Genomic DNA, 16,473 nt, shown 5'->3' with positions numbered 1-16,473 from the left:
TAACAAAAGTTCTACGTATAAAAAGTGCACATTATGAATTTAACAGGGCCATCGAAGTGAATCAGTACCATCGTGATGACGTTTAATTGACCGTGATATTGGGGAAAGTGCACCATTTTGGTGTGCCCGGCGGGCTTTGAAAGCAAAGTATTGTGTGTGGGTGCCTGTGTGTTATCGTGCGGTTGTGTGTGAATACCGCTGAGAAACAGAGCAAGCACAAGCCTGACAGTAAGCAAACTTGACCCAATGGACTTGGGGTGACCGCTCAGGTGGCAAAGTTGGAGTATGACATTTGCCGTGTGTGTGTGTGTGTGTGTGTGTGTGTGTGTGTGTGTGTGTGTGTGTGTGTGTGTGTGTGTGTGTGTGTGTGTGTGTGTGTGTGTGTACGCGCATGCACGTGCGTGAGCGTGCCTTCAAGCATTTTTGCGCTCGTGTGCATATATATTGTATTGGCAATGTGCAAACTGGCCGTCACCCAGCATGCGTGTGTGGGTGGGAGTACAGTATGGAGACGGAAGACTGCGTGTGTCTGCACAGCATATCATCAGTTCAACTTTATGGCTCAGGACCTCCTAAGATAAGCCCCCCAGGCTGTGAAATTGCTCCTTCAAGGGAAAATGACATTAATATGCGCTTGTCCCTCCCCCCGCTGATCCTTGTGCTCTTTCCAAAAGGCAAAGCAAAGCATCATGAAAGGCTCCGAACCAGATGAAATGACTGGGGCATATAGCCTGCAGAGCAAAGCTTTTAGCCTGTCTGGCCTGCGTATGAGAGAACACTGGCCTACAATGTAAAACCAGCATGTGGTCTTTTCTCAAAATAATGGCGACACAATCTTTCCTATGATGCCAAGTAGTCCGCCGGGGGGAACAACCCCAGAGCTGCTCAGGTCATTAAGTCATCTGTCTTCATTTTGTCTTTTTCTTCAGAAAACAATTATGTTGAATGTGCCAAACTATGTCTGTCCTTTTTACTCAGATTATGATTCCCGCTTACTTTTTGACCTGTTGCGTGCATCACACAAATTTGAAAAGAAAATTATCGTGAAATTTTCAGGAAAAAAAAAGTAACATGGCGTTTATTTGAAAATGGGACACAGTAACAATCCGCTAAAAAGTTTAAAAGCAGCCTTGAGTATTTATTTCAGTGTCGCACGTATTTTGATTCACGGGGCCATTTAAGAAGACCTTCACATTCTGATTACTGTATTGCATGTTTTCAATTGAACGTCATTCAAAATGGAACATGCTCACAGTGAAGGACACGTTCATTTTAGAGCAGTGGTTCTTAACCTTATTAGAGGTACCGAACCCAACCAGTTCATATGCACATTCACCGAGCCCTTCTTTTGTGAAAAATAAAAATATTTTTTTACAAATTCAAGACATTAAAAAAATAAAATTACATGGCATAAGTAAAGTTTTTTTTGAAATCGTATGACTTCCTATCACGACAGTCATAACTAATTGACATGTTGAGTCAGGTGTGTCTTAACCTCCATGGCAGAGGCTCCGTCGAACCCCTGAGACGATTCACCGAACGCCCGGGGTTCGATCGAACTCAGGTTGAGAACCACTGGTTTGTGTAGCCAATGTAAAGCTTTGCTTCTTCATGGCATACGGGTGTTCTTCAATTAACTCAAAGCCGCCACCTTCTGTTTTTAGGACAAACAACCAGCTGGTGGCCTTCTTGTCCAAATACAGAGACATGAACTTCATCAAGTCACATGGCAGGGACAACGCCAGGTGAGTCCGACTCTGCGCCCCCCACCCCCAAGTCACATTTCTGAACAATCCTACTTCGATTCTGAACACGTCTCCTAATGATCACTGGTTCCCACTTCCATTCTTCTTTCACTGCCCCATTTTGAATTCTGGATTAGCGTTGTTATTGTGCTAAACCGGTGAGGTCGCCATCTTTGCTGCTGCCACCCGCTGCTCTCTGCACATGTGCCGCCCCGATGGCCAAGCAGGCGTCATGCTGCACTCCCAGCTACCCTCAAACACATGCGTGCATGACTCAGCTTGACTCAACAATACATCTGTGCATTTACAGCCACATTGCATCGCTTCTCTCAGCGTTGCTGTGTTCGGAAAAGCAAGGCAATTTTTGATCAAAAAACATTAACCTGGCTGCTGAATTGAAGTGTGTACGTATTAGCTTTTCACAGATCTGATTGGCTAAATCCAGTCGGTTGATATGTTGCATTTTATGCATCTTTTGTGATTAGATGTAATGTCTTCATTTGCCAGTCTGATCAATGGCGTCATTGATCAGCTCCACGGAAGAAGAAAGCCGCTGCGTCTCCAAAGTATACTGTGTATAGTTTATCTGTGGTGGACCACCACGAATGAAATTTGGCTGCCAGTTATTGATTTTGATGCCTGTCAATATGTAACCGGTGTACGAACTTTTGTTTCGCTTCATGGAGATGGCGCTGTGCTCCTCTGCCAATCGATACCATCACTTTCCTTTCTGGTATGACACTGTAAATACAGTACCTAAAATGAGTCAACTGTCAGAAGTCTCATCATATAAGTTTGAGAATCAATCTAGTTAGTGCTATCATTGCCAGCTCGACCAGTATTGATCCACACAGCACTCCAGCAGGCTTAATGGCCTTTTCATGTATTCGGTGCTGTTTTTGTTGTATATGTTCATATTTTTGCTCAAGCCTAGTATATTTGGCGTACATTTGGATAGCTGAAACACTTCACTTCCACTCCCCATGAAACCAACTAGTTCCAAAGAGGCCCATTTGGGTGACATGAACCCGACTCCCCGCTGTTAACACTTTAGTTGGAAAAGCATCCATTGTGTATGTGTAATTTGTAGCCGGTGATGAAAGTGTATTGTGACAAATCAACAACACTTTGAGACTCGTCCCTTATGGCAACAATAAGGATCTTTTTTTTTTTTTTTTTTTTTTTTTTTTTTTAACTGCAAGGCTTCCCCTAGAGCACAGGTGGCAAAGTCAAGGCCCGGGGGCCAGATCTGGCCCGTCAAATCATTTTATGTGGCCCGCGAAAGCAAATCAAGCATGTCAAATTCCATGAGGCTTGCTAAAGTCCGAACCAAAATGTTCATATGTAATCCACAATAACAGTCATTATTCTTGACTTTGGATTTTAAAACTAGTTATTCATCAATTTGTTGTGCGCTCTGTATGTAATATGTGGAGGGAATTAAACATTTATATGGTTTCCCAAAATTCATAACGGCCATCCAAGGGAAACCCTAACTACAACGTGGCCCGCGACAAAAATGAGTTTGACACCCCTGCGCCTAGAGTTTTCTGGTGAAATGTACTGTTCATTAAAAAAATGTGCAGATTGGCAAGAGTAAACATGCTTTGATTGACAAGCTGAGAGCGAGGAAGTTACTTATGGGCTATTGAACGGATTTTGGGCCAAATTTTGGATGTGTAAAGATTCCCTCATGTGCCATTTGAATGATATCCTACAAGTCTCGACAGCATAATTAATATGGTTGAAACGTCTGGATATTGTAGCAGTGCCTAAAAAGATGTGTAAAATATAACTATGTTAACTTACATAACCTAAAACACAAAACTCATCTCTGCTATCAAAAATATTGAATGTGAAAAGTTTGAAGGTGAAATATTGTGATCATTCCTAAAAATCGACTAAATTCACAGATGTTAAGATTAGAGTGGCTTTTGAATATTGAAGTGATTTTAAAAAATCGTGTCGTTCATATTTTTTACTGTAATTGTGAGCGTTTCTTTTTTTTTTTTTAGCATTTTTTTATTACGGTATTCTTTATCAGCATTTTTCCTTTTACTTGTTACCGGTATCTGTTACTCAAATATCAATCGGGAAATACAGTAGGAATCACCGTCATTAAGCATAATTTTACCAAAACATGACCGATTTGAATGTTTGATCGATTTGCATTTGTCTTGTTTTACTCATCGAAACAGTAATGGTCAGTACGATAACACATGCTAGCTTCGCACTACATGGAGTCATCTTTTATTTTCACCAGATTTATCCGTAAACAAGGCCTGGATCGTCTCTTCTATGAATGCGACACCCACATGTGGAGGCTGGGTGACCGTAAAATCCCAGAGGGCATCTCTGTGGATGGAGGATCCGACTGGTTCCTTCTGAACCGAATGTTTGTGGAATATGTCATCAACTCCAAGGACGATCTGGTCACCAACATGAAGCGCTTCTACGCCTACACTCTGCTGCCCGCCGAGGTAACACTCAGAAAACACATTTTCATTTTTCCGAACGCTGAGTGACAGGTAAGCGAAACTTTATACTCGGGAGTGCTTTGCTCTTAGACACAGAAAGCGTGGATTTCTTGCCGTTGCTTTTGGCAGGCAAAAATAACCTGAAATCATAAAGTCGAAGCAAAATGTGAAGCTGGGCTTTGTGACTGTATTCAACAGAAATTGCATTTTAATCATTACCTTATGTGATTGTACATTTTCTACTGCTACTCTTTCGCCATTGAGAATTGAAAGGGATAAAAAAAAAATACAAGTTTTTTTTTTCTTCTCACTTTCTGCTATAGCCTCTTCACCTTCCGCCACATGTCCGTTGTTTGTTTTCCAGTCATTCTTCCACACTGTGCTGGAGAACAGTGCCTACTGTGAGAGCATGGTGGATAACAACCTGCGCATCACCAACTGGAATCGTAAATTGGGCTGTAAATGCCAGTACAAGCACATCGTTGACTGGTGCGGATGTTCCCCCAATGACTTCAAGCCTGTAGACTTTCACCGCTTCCAGGTAATAATACCACCCTCCATTAATTTCTCTTTTTGCTTTGCAATGATTGATGAACTGGCCTGAGACACAGCCAGTCACATTGGACACATTCAACCAATTCATTTAATGACATTTGAACAGGACACTTTGAAGTAATTACATAAATTCTTGCATGTGCAATCACCAAAGACCACGTAGTGGAGGTGCATCCGTACAATGTAATGTACACGTTCAGCAAAGTACGGCGCACAGGTCACATCTGGCACAACCAGAGTCTCGGACCGGTCCTCGTAGTGTTTATGAAGTCAAAATTAAATGTAAAATATGATATTGATTATCATGCATTGTACATGTATTTAATGTATAATATTATTTTTTGATCCATTTTCTCTTAAACCGTCTATTTTTCACCATGGCTGTTTTATCACAATTGCTGGATGTCATTTAATGGCACCTAGTGTATGTAATGACTGTAAATGATGCACTTTAAGATAATATGCATATGTAAATTTAATGACATATATAATACATGAAAATTCATATGGAACACGGTAAACGTTGGCCCGTTGGCATGACCGTCGCCAACCGTTCCATTTTCTTGTGTGGCCTCTTTTGAAAATGTCACCTCCCATCCATGATCTAGTGAGATTGAAATTTTTTGAACCAAAGGTTTTGTATGTTTTGAACTTTTTGGACCGAAATCTGTCATGCAGAAGGCTATTAGCTCATTCAGCTGTGTTATTAGCGTTGCTCTAGTACTGCTGCAAACGACAGTGACAATGGTAAATGTATTTCATTTATTATTCAAGTAATAGCTCTTGGACTGAGAAAATCAAAAGCAATCGCTTTTGGGTTTTGTTTTGCTGTTTCAGCGCTTGCATTAGGTCTCATTAGATTTTTTGCAGGTCTACCCAATTAAGTGATCAGTGAACGGTCAACAGAGATAAAAAGCATTTTGAGAGCTTGACAGAAAAAATGCACAATGCTTTTCCCTTCTCTGTAATATAAAAAAAAAGGTTTGGTTTGAATGAAGTTTTAATTACATATTGACAAAATCATTTTCAATAGAAAAGGGTCAGCAGTAGCTCATCCGTGAGGACTCGGGCGACGCAAACAGAGGGTCACGCTTTAAGTGGACAAAGAAATTGCAAGTCGTTCAGGACGTGCTAGTGTGCATTGTGACTACTGTTGACGTGCCCTTGAGCAAGTCACAGAGCCCTTGGAAAATCACCTGAGGGCCGCTGACACAAATTGGTGACAAAATAGCAAAGTGGAAATTGAATTTCCCTTTGAGATACAGTATCATATTCATCATGTGTATTTATGTTTTTTAATTTAGGTTTTATCCCAGTTAGCTACTAATTCTCAAGCGTGACAGCTCATTGATTTCCCTTCTAGCAGTTTGATGAAAAGATGAACATCTCACCAATGAAATTACTCATAAGTGACAAGCACACACATTATTAGTTGATTTTCTTCATTGAAGCTTTGTCCTCTACATCAGCGTGTTCCCGTTGACCTCACAATCAATAAAGGAGAAAATGATATCTTTCGGTGGCCCAGAAAGTGAACATTTGAAAAGTAATTGGACCCTCCTTGCCTTTGGGTATTAAGAGAAGGAATAGGATAGTTAGCTTTTTAAAATGGAAGCAAGTGAGTGGCAGTCACCCCAAGAGCCTGTCAAAGAATCTGAATCCCAGTAGGACTTTGATCTTAAAAAGTAACATCTGTGGCACAAAATGAAAATGTTCGGACGCAGTTAAATACCTCTTGAAGTCATCTACTTTTTCGACCGTGACTCCTGTCCCGCACATAGCTGTCAAAGCTGCAGCACTTGACTTCTTTGCCAGATCGGTCTGCCGCCTGTCTCGCCTCATTCACTGGCGCTCTCGTGCCAGCACATTACCACAGCTCCCTGCCGGCTTTGGTTGGCACCATGGTATATCAGTGAAGGCCATCCCTGGGCATAAAGTAGGGAACAAAAGCAGGCTTTGCAGGAGCGTGCCAGGCTCCACTATAAATAGGACTTGAGATCCCACTGAGCACAAAATCTGAATTTCCCTCTGAATCTTAAAATTACAGAAGATCGAGACTAGAACATTACTCTATAAAAGATGGGCCTTTCTCATTAACAAGTCATGCAAAGACAGCATTGCCCTTAACTGGCATAGGGCGGAAGTAGGAGAAGAAGAAGAAGTATTGCGTGGAATTTACCATGTATATTTTTTTAATAGTGATTCTCACATAGTTGGCAACTAATATTGTAGGGGGTGGCTGTTTTGCAGTTAGCAAATTGCTGTGACAACCTGGCAATAGTCTAAATTCATTTTTCTTACATCCATGTGGTTGTCTTGCGAATTTTAAATATATTAATTCATTCATTTTCCAAACCGCTTGATCCTCACTAGGGTCGCGGTGGGTACTGGAGCCTATCCCAGCCATCTTAGGGCAGTAGGCGGGGGAGACCCATAGCCGGTTGCCAACCAATCGCAGGGCACACGATCAACCATCCCTGCTCACACTCACACCTAGGGACAATTTTGAGTGCTCAATCAGCCTGCCATACACGTTTTTGGAATGTGGGAGGAAACCGGAGGACCCGGAGTAAACTAACGCAGGCCCGGGGCTAACATGCAAACCGGAGGCCGGAGCTGGAATTGAACCTGGTCCCTCTGCACTGAGAGGTCAACGCGCTAACCACGGGACCTCCGGGCCGCCACAAAAATCACCAGGTTAATTCAAAATAAACATGCAGTGTTGAGAATGGTCTCCATTATTATCGCCAGCAAATGAAGGTGCCACTCACTACAAGCACTTTAAAGGAGCACATTGATGTCACATCCAGTTATTTTGTAACGACTCTGGAAATCGTCTCACATTATGATGGTAGATCATGTTACAGCTGTCCACTTTGCGGCATAATTATTGTGAATTGCCATCACTCCAAGTGAACTTAATCTTGAGAAAGAAAGTGCTGGTGTGCCTTTTAAATGGGTCATCTTCGTGTAGTAATGCATTTCACATTGCATTTGGGAAGCATGTGGGAAAGACTGGCTATGACAGCACCGAAGGGCATGTCAAAACCCACTAGTTCTGGGAACATTCAAGCACCCAAATTTCCCACCTACGCGTTCCGTTTAATTGCTGGAACCACGCACAATCATCTGGTGCCATGTAACATCAAGCTGGCAGCCTGGAATGACAGTTGCAACATGAGAAAGAGCTGAGATCCCCAAAATGTGCCAAAAGTTCATTTGATCTGCTTTTTTAGTAGGTTGCACCAAGGTGCTTGGTGCGAGCAAACTATTGGTTAATAGTTTTGTGTCTGTGGCTGACAAGAATCGCCTTTGTGTGAACGCCAAGCTGTGGAGGCGGCAGATTTCATAATGCGCCTCCAGCCAAAGAAGCAAAAGTAGCAAGGCCAGAGAGGGTGAGATTGGCATGGACAAAGCAAAAAAAAAAAAAAATCTGAATGTTACACTACTGACTACTAATAATAACTAACAGAATTATGTGCGAACGTGAATGTAATCTGTCTGAATCTTTCTAAAGTCCCTGAGCAAACCCCCATGAAAGTTTCTGGAACTTTTGGGGCAATTTATCAGAAAATCAACCCAAACTACTTTTGAGGCCTAGAAATATGCCATAGTTGCTGCTTGACATTTTCCCCCATTAAAGCAAAAAGTCAACGTCAAAAGTTGCATATGAGCGTTCACATTCTGTTTTCTTTTCCCCCCCTTGTCAAATTCTCGATACAGTATTAACCACTTGGCACTACATCTGCGATTAGAATCTCTAAATCTGACTAAGCTCCCTGTATGCACAAAGGCGTAAGACAAGATACAGTTTGGCTCAAGTTAATCATGAAATTGGAATGGGATCCCCTCAATATATTTGGCTTGAATACTTGTCTCATGTTCCAGAAATACTTTATTCCAAGTCCTTCTTTTAGATACAAATGGGGGGAAAAAAGCAACATTTGTGGATTGAGATTGTCTGTTGCATTAATTATAGACCAATAAAATCAACTACATAAATAAAGATGAATTGGATTGGATTGTAACTGATCGGCCCGTCTCAATACAGGATATGAAATTTTAGTAATGTATTTCATTCTTCAAATAAAAGCTTTCAAATCCATCCATGCATCGAAAACTCTAATTTGCTCATTCTCACGAGGGTCTCGGGGCATGCTGGAGCCTGTCCCAGCTGTCTTTGGCCAGTAGGCGGGGGGCAACCTGAACTGGTTGCCAGCCCTGTACCTTCTGCTAATTAATGGAAGAGTGTTTAATTGTTCTGTCTCTCGCTATATACTGCTTTGCTGGCATAAATGGATGAACAAAGACACGGAGTTAATTCAAAATTAATTTTCGGACAAAGAATGTGAATTTGGATCATTTCCTGTCATGACACACCACTTTTCCACCGTACCGTGCTTGGGAAGTGCAGGTCTAATAAATGCGTGAAGCGCTGTACACATTGTAAATATTTAGCTAAACTTTAAAACACTGTACCTTGCGCATGTGCTCAATCATCACTATTGAATGAAAAGAACAGATGAGGCATTGTATAGAATAAAGTGATACTGTAAGATAAGGGGAAGGTTTGCCATTCTTGTGTGTTTAAGAAACTTTTTTTCCTCTCTCTTTGTTTTGCCTGTACATTACCTCTATACATATGGTGTCTGTTCCATTGTCATCCTGGCACAAAACCGTTTCTTAATCCCTTTCTTTTTTTTTTTTTTTTGGTCTCTTTATCTCATCTGCCGCACGCTCTCTCTGCAGCAAACGGTGCGTCCCACCTTCTTTGCCAGGAAGTTTGAAGCCAGTGTGAACCAGGAGATAGTGAACCATCTGGACGCCTACCTGTTTGGACCGTTTCCACCGGGGACGCCAGGCCTAAACTCATACTGGGAAAATGTGTACGACGAGCCAGATGGTGTGGCCAGCCTGTCGGACACACAACTCACCTACTACCATTCCTTCTCAAGATTGGGTTTGACCCGCACTGCCGCGTCGCTGCAAGGCAACCCACGGGATCATAGCTGCAGGTTAGAATTTCCAAACGCATGAATGTGATCAAGCGTGGAGGTGGATTCATTTCAACCAGTTGAATCATCAGTTTGAATGGCTTCTTATTATTGTTATTATTATCATTATTATGATTGTGGTGTTGTGTTTCCCCCTTTTTGTGGACTAGACACCAAATATACAAAGCCATGTAAAGTATAAACAACCAAAATCTTTGTACAATTTATTTTTTTTTAAACCAAATGCACTCATCATCATTGCAAAGTCTAATTCTGTTTCCAGGAGAGACGGCGGTGAGTTATGTGGTTCAGTGTGACTTAGTGACCAGTGCAAGTTACAAGATAGCATTCAACTGAACATTTAATCATCCAATTGTCCAATTATTTTACTCATTGAAGGATTATGCAAATATATTAAAACTATAAAAATAATTTGTCAAACATTTGGTGTATATTTATATTCACTCAATTGCAATTGGTTGTTTTTTAATCAAAGTCAGGCCCATATTACTTTTTGTAGATCTGAATTTCCCATGAGGGATCATAATCAGTATTACGCCGTAATTGGGGTGCGCCACAATTTTCTGGCCAATCATCAGTCTCCGTTCTTGAAAAAGCCTGACCTGCCCATCTCCCATTTTTGCCGATCATGATTATTTTCATAACCAACAGCATACACCTTCAATGTGCCAATCTTGTTTGATTGTAAAACACTGAACAATACTTGTGAAACTATACAAGTGGGTTGATGAACTATTCATGAAATAGTTCTCTAAATGAAAATGAAAAGAGTCACCTCGAAGCAGATGAGGACAGTGGCTAACATTTTCAGACCTCTGCGTAGGCAAATGAGATCGGTGGACAATTGGATTCACCAAAATTAAGGAAAATCAGCGCAGATCCCAGTGGCATGTTATTCCATAGTTTTTACAACAAGTGTTCTTGGGCAAGTTCTGTCCAGCCCCTGTGTGCACAAGAATTCACAGGTAGGCATGCGCTTGCAGTGAACATTTCTGGCACAATGAGCCATTTACATTTCAAGAGCGGATACTCTGCACAGGCAACATTAGAAACAAACGCCGCGCGCGTATTTTTAACAAAAAGTGGGAGATGATCTTAACTGCCCGAAGGAGAATCTGCTTTCCTCCTAAATGAAGTCGCTGAGACATCGGACCAAGTAGCACTCTGTTCATCGTAACTGTATTCATTCCAGCATTGTCCATGTGTGTAGCTGGCAAATGAGCACCATATCTGCAATACAGTACTTGCTGGTCTCCCGTGTTCTCCAAAGTGTGTTTTGTGCCATCAAAAGACCATCTGGCACTGCATCGTTCACATCAAAAGTGGAATCTCATTCAGGAGATTTATTTCATAGTATTGGTGAGAAACGATATGCTGTCTTTCTTTCAGGTTTCACGCTATCAATGGGGTGAAGCTGCGTGTGTATATCATTGTGCAGTCTACTGGTGTCTTGAATCCACATGTCACTATACTATTTTTATAATTGTAAATATAACCATGCGCCATCATATGCCATTAGTTTGTTATTTATTGAAAATAACAAACATCGATACATCGACACATCGACTCAAAGAAATTAGGACAGAGCATTGTTTGAACAATAATAAATAGATGACACCATCTGATCTGTCATTGATAGTCATTCAAACTGTCAGCATATATTTGACTCAGCAACATTTAAGATTTTTTTTTTTGTTGTCTTTTACTCACATGGAGCTAGCATCACTTGCTGTTGTCAAAAGACTGCCTGTCAGTTGCAATGGTTTGTTCCTTGAGGACAAGACTTCTTCTGTCTCTCTGCTCTCTCTCTCTCTCTCTCTCTCTCTCTCTCTCTCTCTCTCTCTCTCTCTCTCTCTCTCTCTCTCTCTCTCTCTCGTTGCATTGTGGACCTTTTCAAAGGTCTTGTGGGTGAAGCCCACGACAGACAGGACTTGTATAATGTACATGTTCCACTTCTGGTTATTTGCTGCCGCAGGAAAAATGCTTGTCAAAATTACATCAAGCAAAACGTGATCAACTCAACTCAACTGTATTTGATGCAGTCCAATCAAACACATGTAAATACTATAACCACAGCCACTTTGTATTCAAATAGAAGGCGTAGCAGTTAGGTTGACTTTGTGCATAGGTGAAAATATGATGAATGACTGCAGCCCGGAACCTCAATATGACACTTGCAGAGAATTAGGCATCAAGGCTTGAAATAGCTTGACAAGGTTAAGTAGACCAAAAAAATGCACTACCGGAGCCACCAAAACCACTGTAACAGTGTGGCCATCTTCTGTGTTTTTGATGTGGATGGAAATGTGAATTCAAGATGAGACAACAACGCAATGTGAGGCTTCAGTTTTTCTGAGTCTGATACACCACTGAGAGAGCGCTAATACACCAATCCACACCCCATGCGCCATCATATGCCATTAGTTTGTTATTTATCGAAAATAACAAACATCGATACATCGAAACATCGACTCAAAGAAATTAGGACAGAGCATTCGTTTGAACAATAATAAAAAGATGACACCATCTGATCTGTCATTGATAGTCATTCAAACTGTCAGCATATATTTGACTCAGCAACATTTAAGATTTTTTTTGTTGTCTTTTACTCACATGGAGCTAGCATCACTTGCTGTTGTCAGAAGACTGCCTGTCAGTTGCAATGGTTTGTTCCTTGAGGACAAGACTTCATTTGACAGCATGTCCTGTGCGGCCCTCGTGTAAATGCACTCATTAAAGAACTGTGACAAAAATACCACAGAAACTAAATGCAGTAGAAATACGTCTAAAATTTGCATATTATCTCTGTGCCTGTGTAGGTTTTGTCAAAGTGCTTTGGGTTTTCCCACTTAAATAAAACATAAAATGAATATCACAATTACATCAAGCAAAACGTGATCAACTCAACTCAACTGTATTTGATGCAGTCCAAACAAACACATGTAAATACTATAACCACAGCCACTTTGTATTCAAATAGAAGGCGTAGCAGTTAGGTTGACTTTGTGCATAGGTGAAGCTATGATGAATGACTGCAGCCCGGAACCTCAGTATGACACTTGCAGAGAATTAGGCATCAAGGCTTGAAATAGCTTGACAAGGTTAAGTAGACCAAAAAAATACACTACCGGAGCCTCCAAAACCACTGGAACAGTTTGGCCATTATCTGTGTTTTTGATGTAGATGGAAATAAGAATTCAAGATGAGACAACAACGCAATGTGAGGCTTCAGTTTTTCTGAGTCTGATACACCACTGAGAGAGACACAAAACAAATCCCCCCATTGTGCATGTGAGGAAAAGGATTGGAACGTGACAGATGGAGCGAAACGATGGCCGAATGGTCATCGGTTCGATCGCATGTTCTGGCCTTCCTGTGTGAAGTTGGCATGTTCTCCCCGTCCCTTCCTCCCACTTTCTAAAAACATGCATGGCAAGTTGATTGAATGCTCTAAATTGTCCTTTGGTGTGATTGCTAGTGCGAATGGTTGTTCGTCTATGTGTGCCCTGCGATTGGCTGGCAACCAGTTCAAGATGTACTATACCCCGCCGACTGCCCTAAGACAGCTGGGACAGGCTCCATCATGCCCCCGGCCCTCGTGTAAATGCACTCATTAAAGAAGTGTGACAAAAATACCACAGAAACTAAATGCAGTAGAAATACGTCTAAAATTTGCATATTATCTCTATAATGGGGCACAGACATGGGGCCATTGAGAGTGATATCGAACTTAGTGGCATGGATGCTACGACCCCACACCGGTGAGGCATATTCGGCAGTGCTGTCGACGAGCGCAAGGGCTCTTTTACCAGGTATGGGAATGCTAACATCCCAAGACGATCCAGCCAAGCATCTCAGCAGGTTGTTTCGTGATGCGAGTTTGTCACGCAGAGCTCCTATATGATGTTTGTATGTAAGCCGTTGGTCAAGCTTCACTCCTAAGTACATGGAGGATGGATTATGCAAAAGTGGAGTATCATTTAAGTCGACAGAGAGTTGGTGTCTACATTCCTTGTTGCTCAAGTGTCAGGTTGTGATGGTGGTCTTGGCCAAACTCAGTTTTAGCTGCCACGTCCTCAAATATTGTGATTTTAAAGCCATGTCGGCAGTAAGTGCTTCCTCCACCATTTACCAGCTTTTGTGAGAGAAGAGCAATGCAAGGTCATCAGAATATCCGCCCTGGTGGGACTCAGTTTTTGCCATATCACAGATGTAAATGTTAAAGACCATAGGCGAGAGGCATGATCCCTGTGGCATTCCATTTCTGAGGTGGCAGGGACAGCTACATTGTCCACCAACGGTCCTTGACAAAAATGTTCGATTTTCATGCATGTTGGTGAGAATCTTGTATTGAATGACTATTTATTGTGCTACTGGTCTTTGACAGACTGCTCGATTTTCCTGAACAAGCACACATATTATGCACTCAGGTAGAATAGAGACGTGCAACGAGCAGACACGTCAGTGAAAAAGTGGGAACACGTCAAGGAGGGGGATTTGGCGAAAATCAAGCTCGGGGCTGTGGTGAGTCGTCATTTTCATGCACTTTGAATTTGCGTTGTATCGTATTTTGAAGGCATTAAACATTACCAGAGCGATAAGAGTGTTGCGACCAGATTAGACGCTCCTTGTGTTTATTATTATATTTGGAAAACACCACAGTTTTCATGCAGCTCATACCATATTATTTTGTTGTATTAATTCCGCCACACCTTAAATGCCGGTCCCTGAAAATATTGTCTGACTTAAACCGGTCCGTGGGGCAAAAAAGGTTGGGGACCCCTGACCTAGCCAACAATGCGTTAGGGTTGTTTACCCCACGTCTGCTCTCATATCATCTTTTTTTTGCTCCGGCTTACAAGAACTTTGGGTGGGCATAAGCATCTGGTCTTGCCGTTTGTTTCCCAACTGCTACTCCAGGCTTCCAAGACATTAGAATTGGAGTCATAAAGGCCTGCAGCATGGCAAGAGAAGAGGCAAGGGGGTTTCAATGTCTGCCACCCCAGAGGTTGTGTCTCAGTGACCAGCTGATGTATGGGGTTATTTTTAATCAGCACAAATTGTTGAGTAAGATGCTTGGCAACATTTTCTCCGTGCAGGCTGGCTGTGGCAATGCCTGGTATGACTAGTCAAAGGTCAATATAATGGGGCACAGACATGGAGCCATTGAGAGTGATATCGAACTTAGTGGCATGGACGCTACGACCCCACACCGGTGAGGCATATTCGGCAGTGCTGTCGACGAGCGCAAGGGCTCTTGTACCAGGTATGGGAATGCTAACATCCCAAGACGATCCAGCCAAGCATCTCAGCAGGTTGTTTCGTGATGCGAGTTTGTCACGCAGAGCTCCTATATGATGTTTGTATGTAAGCCGTTGGTCAAGCTTCACTCCTAAGTACATGGAGGATGGATTATGCAAAAGTGGAGTATCATTTAAGTCGACAGAGAGTTGGTGTCTACATTCCTTGTTGCTCAAGTGTCAGGTTGTGATGGTGGTCTTGGCCAAACTCAGTTTTAGCTGCCACGTCCTCAAATATTGTGATTTTAAAGCCATGTCGGCAGTAAGTGCTTCCTCCACCATTTACCAGCTTTTGTGAGAGAAGAGCAATGCAAGGTCATCAGAATATCCGCCCTGGTGGGACTCAGTTTTTGCCATATCACAGATGTAAATGTTAAAGACCATAGGCGAGAGGCATGATCCCTGTGGCATTCCATTTCTGAGGTGGCAGGGACAGCTACATTGTCCACCAACGGTCCTTGACAAAAATGTTCGATTTTCCTGCATGTTGGTGAGAATCTTGTATTGAATGACTATTTATTGTGCTACTGGTCTTTTTCAGACTGCTCGATTTTCCTGAACAAGCACACATATTATGCACTCAGGTAGAATAGAGACGTGCAACGAGCAGACACGTCAGTGAAAAAGTGGGAACACGTCAAGGAGGGGGATTTGGCTCTTTTAACAGCCCACTGTGACTGTGAGTGGTTTAAAGGCCTGAATGGAGCTTCTGTGCAGACTACGCTCTGGCCAGTTTCCCCCTGTCTTTTAGGAAGAATTGGGCAAGGGGGGGAAATGAAAGCTGAGGGATCAGACAAAGAAAAGGATGTGGAGGGAGAACAGAGGAGTGGGGTTAGAATGAAAAACAGATGTACAAATGGAGTACAGCGGCGAGGAGTATAGTTGAAAAAGAATGCACTCTGTTGTACTGGTGGGTGCAAATATTTGCTGTTCTGCTTGTCAGCGTAGCATTTACAGCGATGGGTTGACTCCTGATCCTTCTGCAGAATACTGATGAGGCCTCAGGCACAGGAGAACAGCGGTGGCCAGTGCGGATGTGTTACTTTGGGTCTGCACACTTGTTCATGGAAAAAGTCTCTGAATAAAGATGAATTTAAAGCAGAAGAAGAGATGCGGGATGAGAACTCTGAGTCAGGACGTACGTTGAGAGCAGCTGCAGATTGTTCCCCAGCAGTGACCATCCTGGCTCTTTTTTTGTTTTTCCAGAAGTCACTCGTACCACCCTGAGGGCTGGCCACGTATACGAGGAGGCACACTAACAAAGAGACCAATCAGGAGGGCAAGGCCTCCTTTCAGCTTCAGCTGACTGAATGACCCAGTTCAATTTTGTGCGTGTGCATGTGTGTGTGTGTGTGTGTGTGTGTGTGTGTGGGTGTGTGTG

General features: G+C 42.4%; 1 protein-coding gene across 1 annotated transcript in view; it reads left to right on the top strand.

The window, feature by feature from the left end:
* Positions 1–16,473, top strand: part of xylt1 (xylosyltransferase I) — an 82,003-nt gene that overhangs the window by 51,360 nt on the left and 14,170 nt on the right. Inside the window, exons 5-8 of the mRNA XM_019889501.1 lie at positions 1,665–1,745; positions 4,009–4,225; positions 4,587–4,763; positions 9,527–9,792. Coding sequence (XP_019745060.1) covers positions 1,665–1,745; positions 4,009–4,225; positions 4,587–4,763; positions 9,527–9,792 — 741 coding nt within the window. The remainder of the gene's footprint in view (positions 1–1,664; positions 1,746–4,008; positions 4,226–4,586; positions 4,764–9,526; positions 9,793–16,473) is intronic.

Source organism: Hippocampus comes, unplaced genomic scaffold (assembly GCF_001891065.2).
Source record: "Hippocampus comes isolate QL1 unplaced genomic scaffold, H_comes_QL1_v1.1 scaffold86, whole genome shotgun sequence".
Classification (NCBI taxonomy): Eukaryota; Metazoa; Chordata; class Actinopteri; order Syngnathiformes; family Syngnathidae; genus Hippocampus; species Hippocampus comes.
The sequence above is the reverse complement of the archived record's forward strand: the minus strand, read 5'-3'. Positions and strand labels throughout refer to the sequence as shown.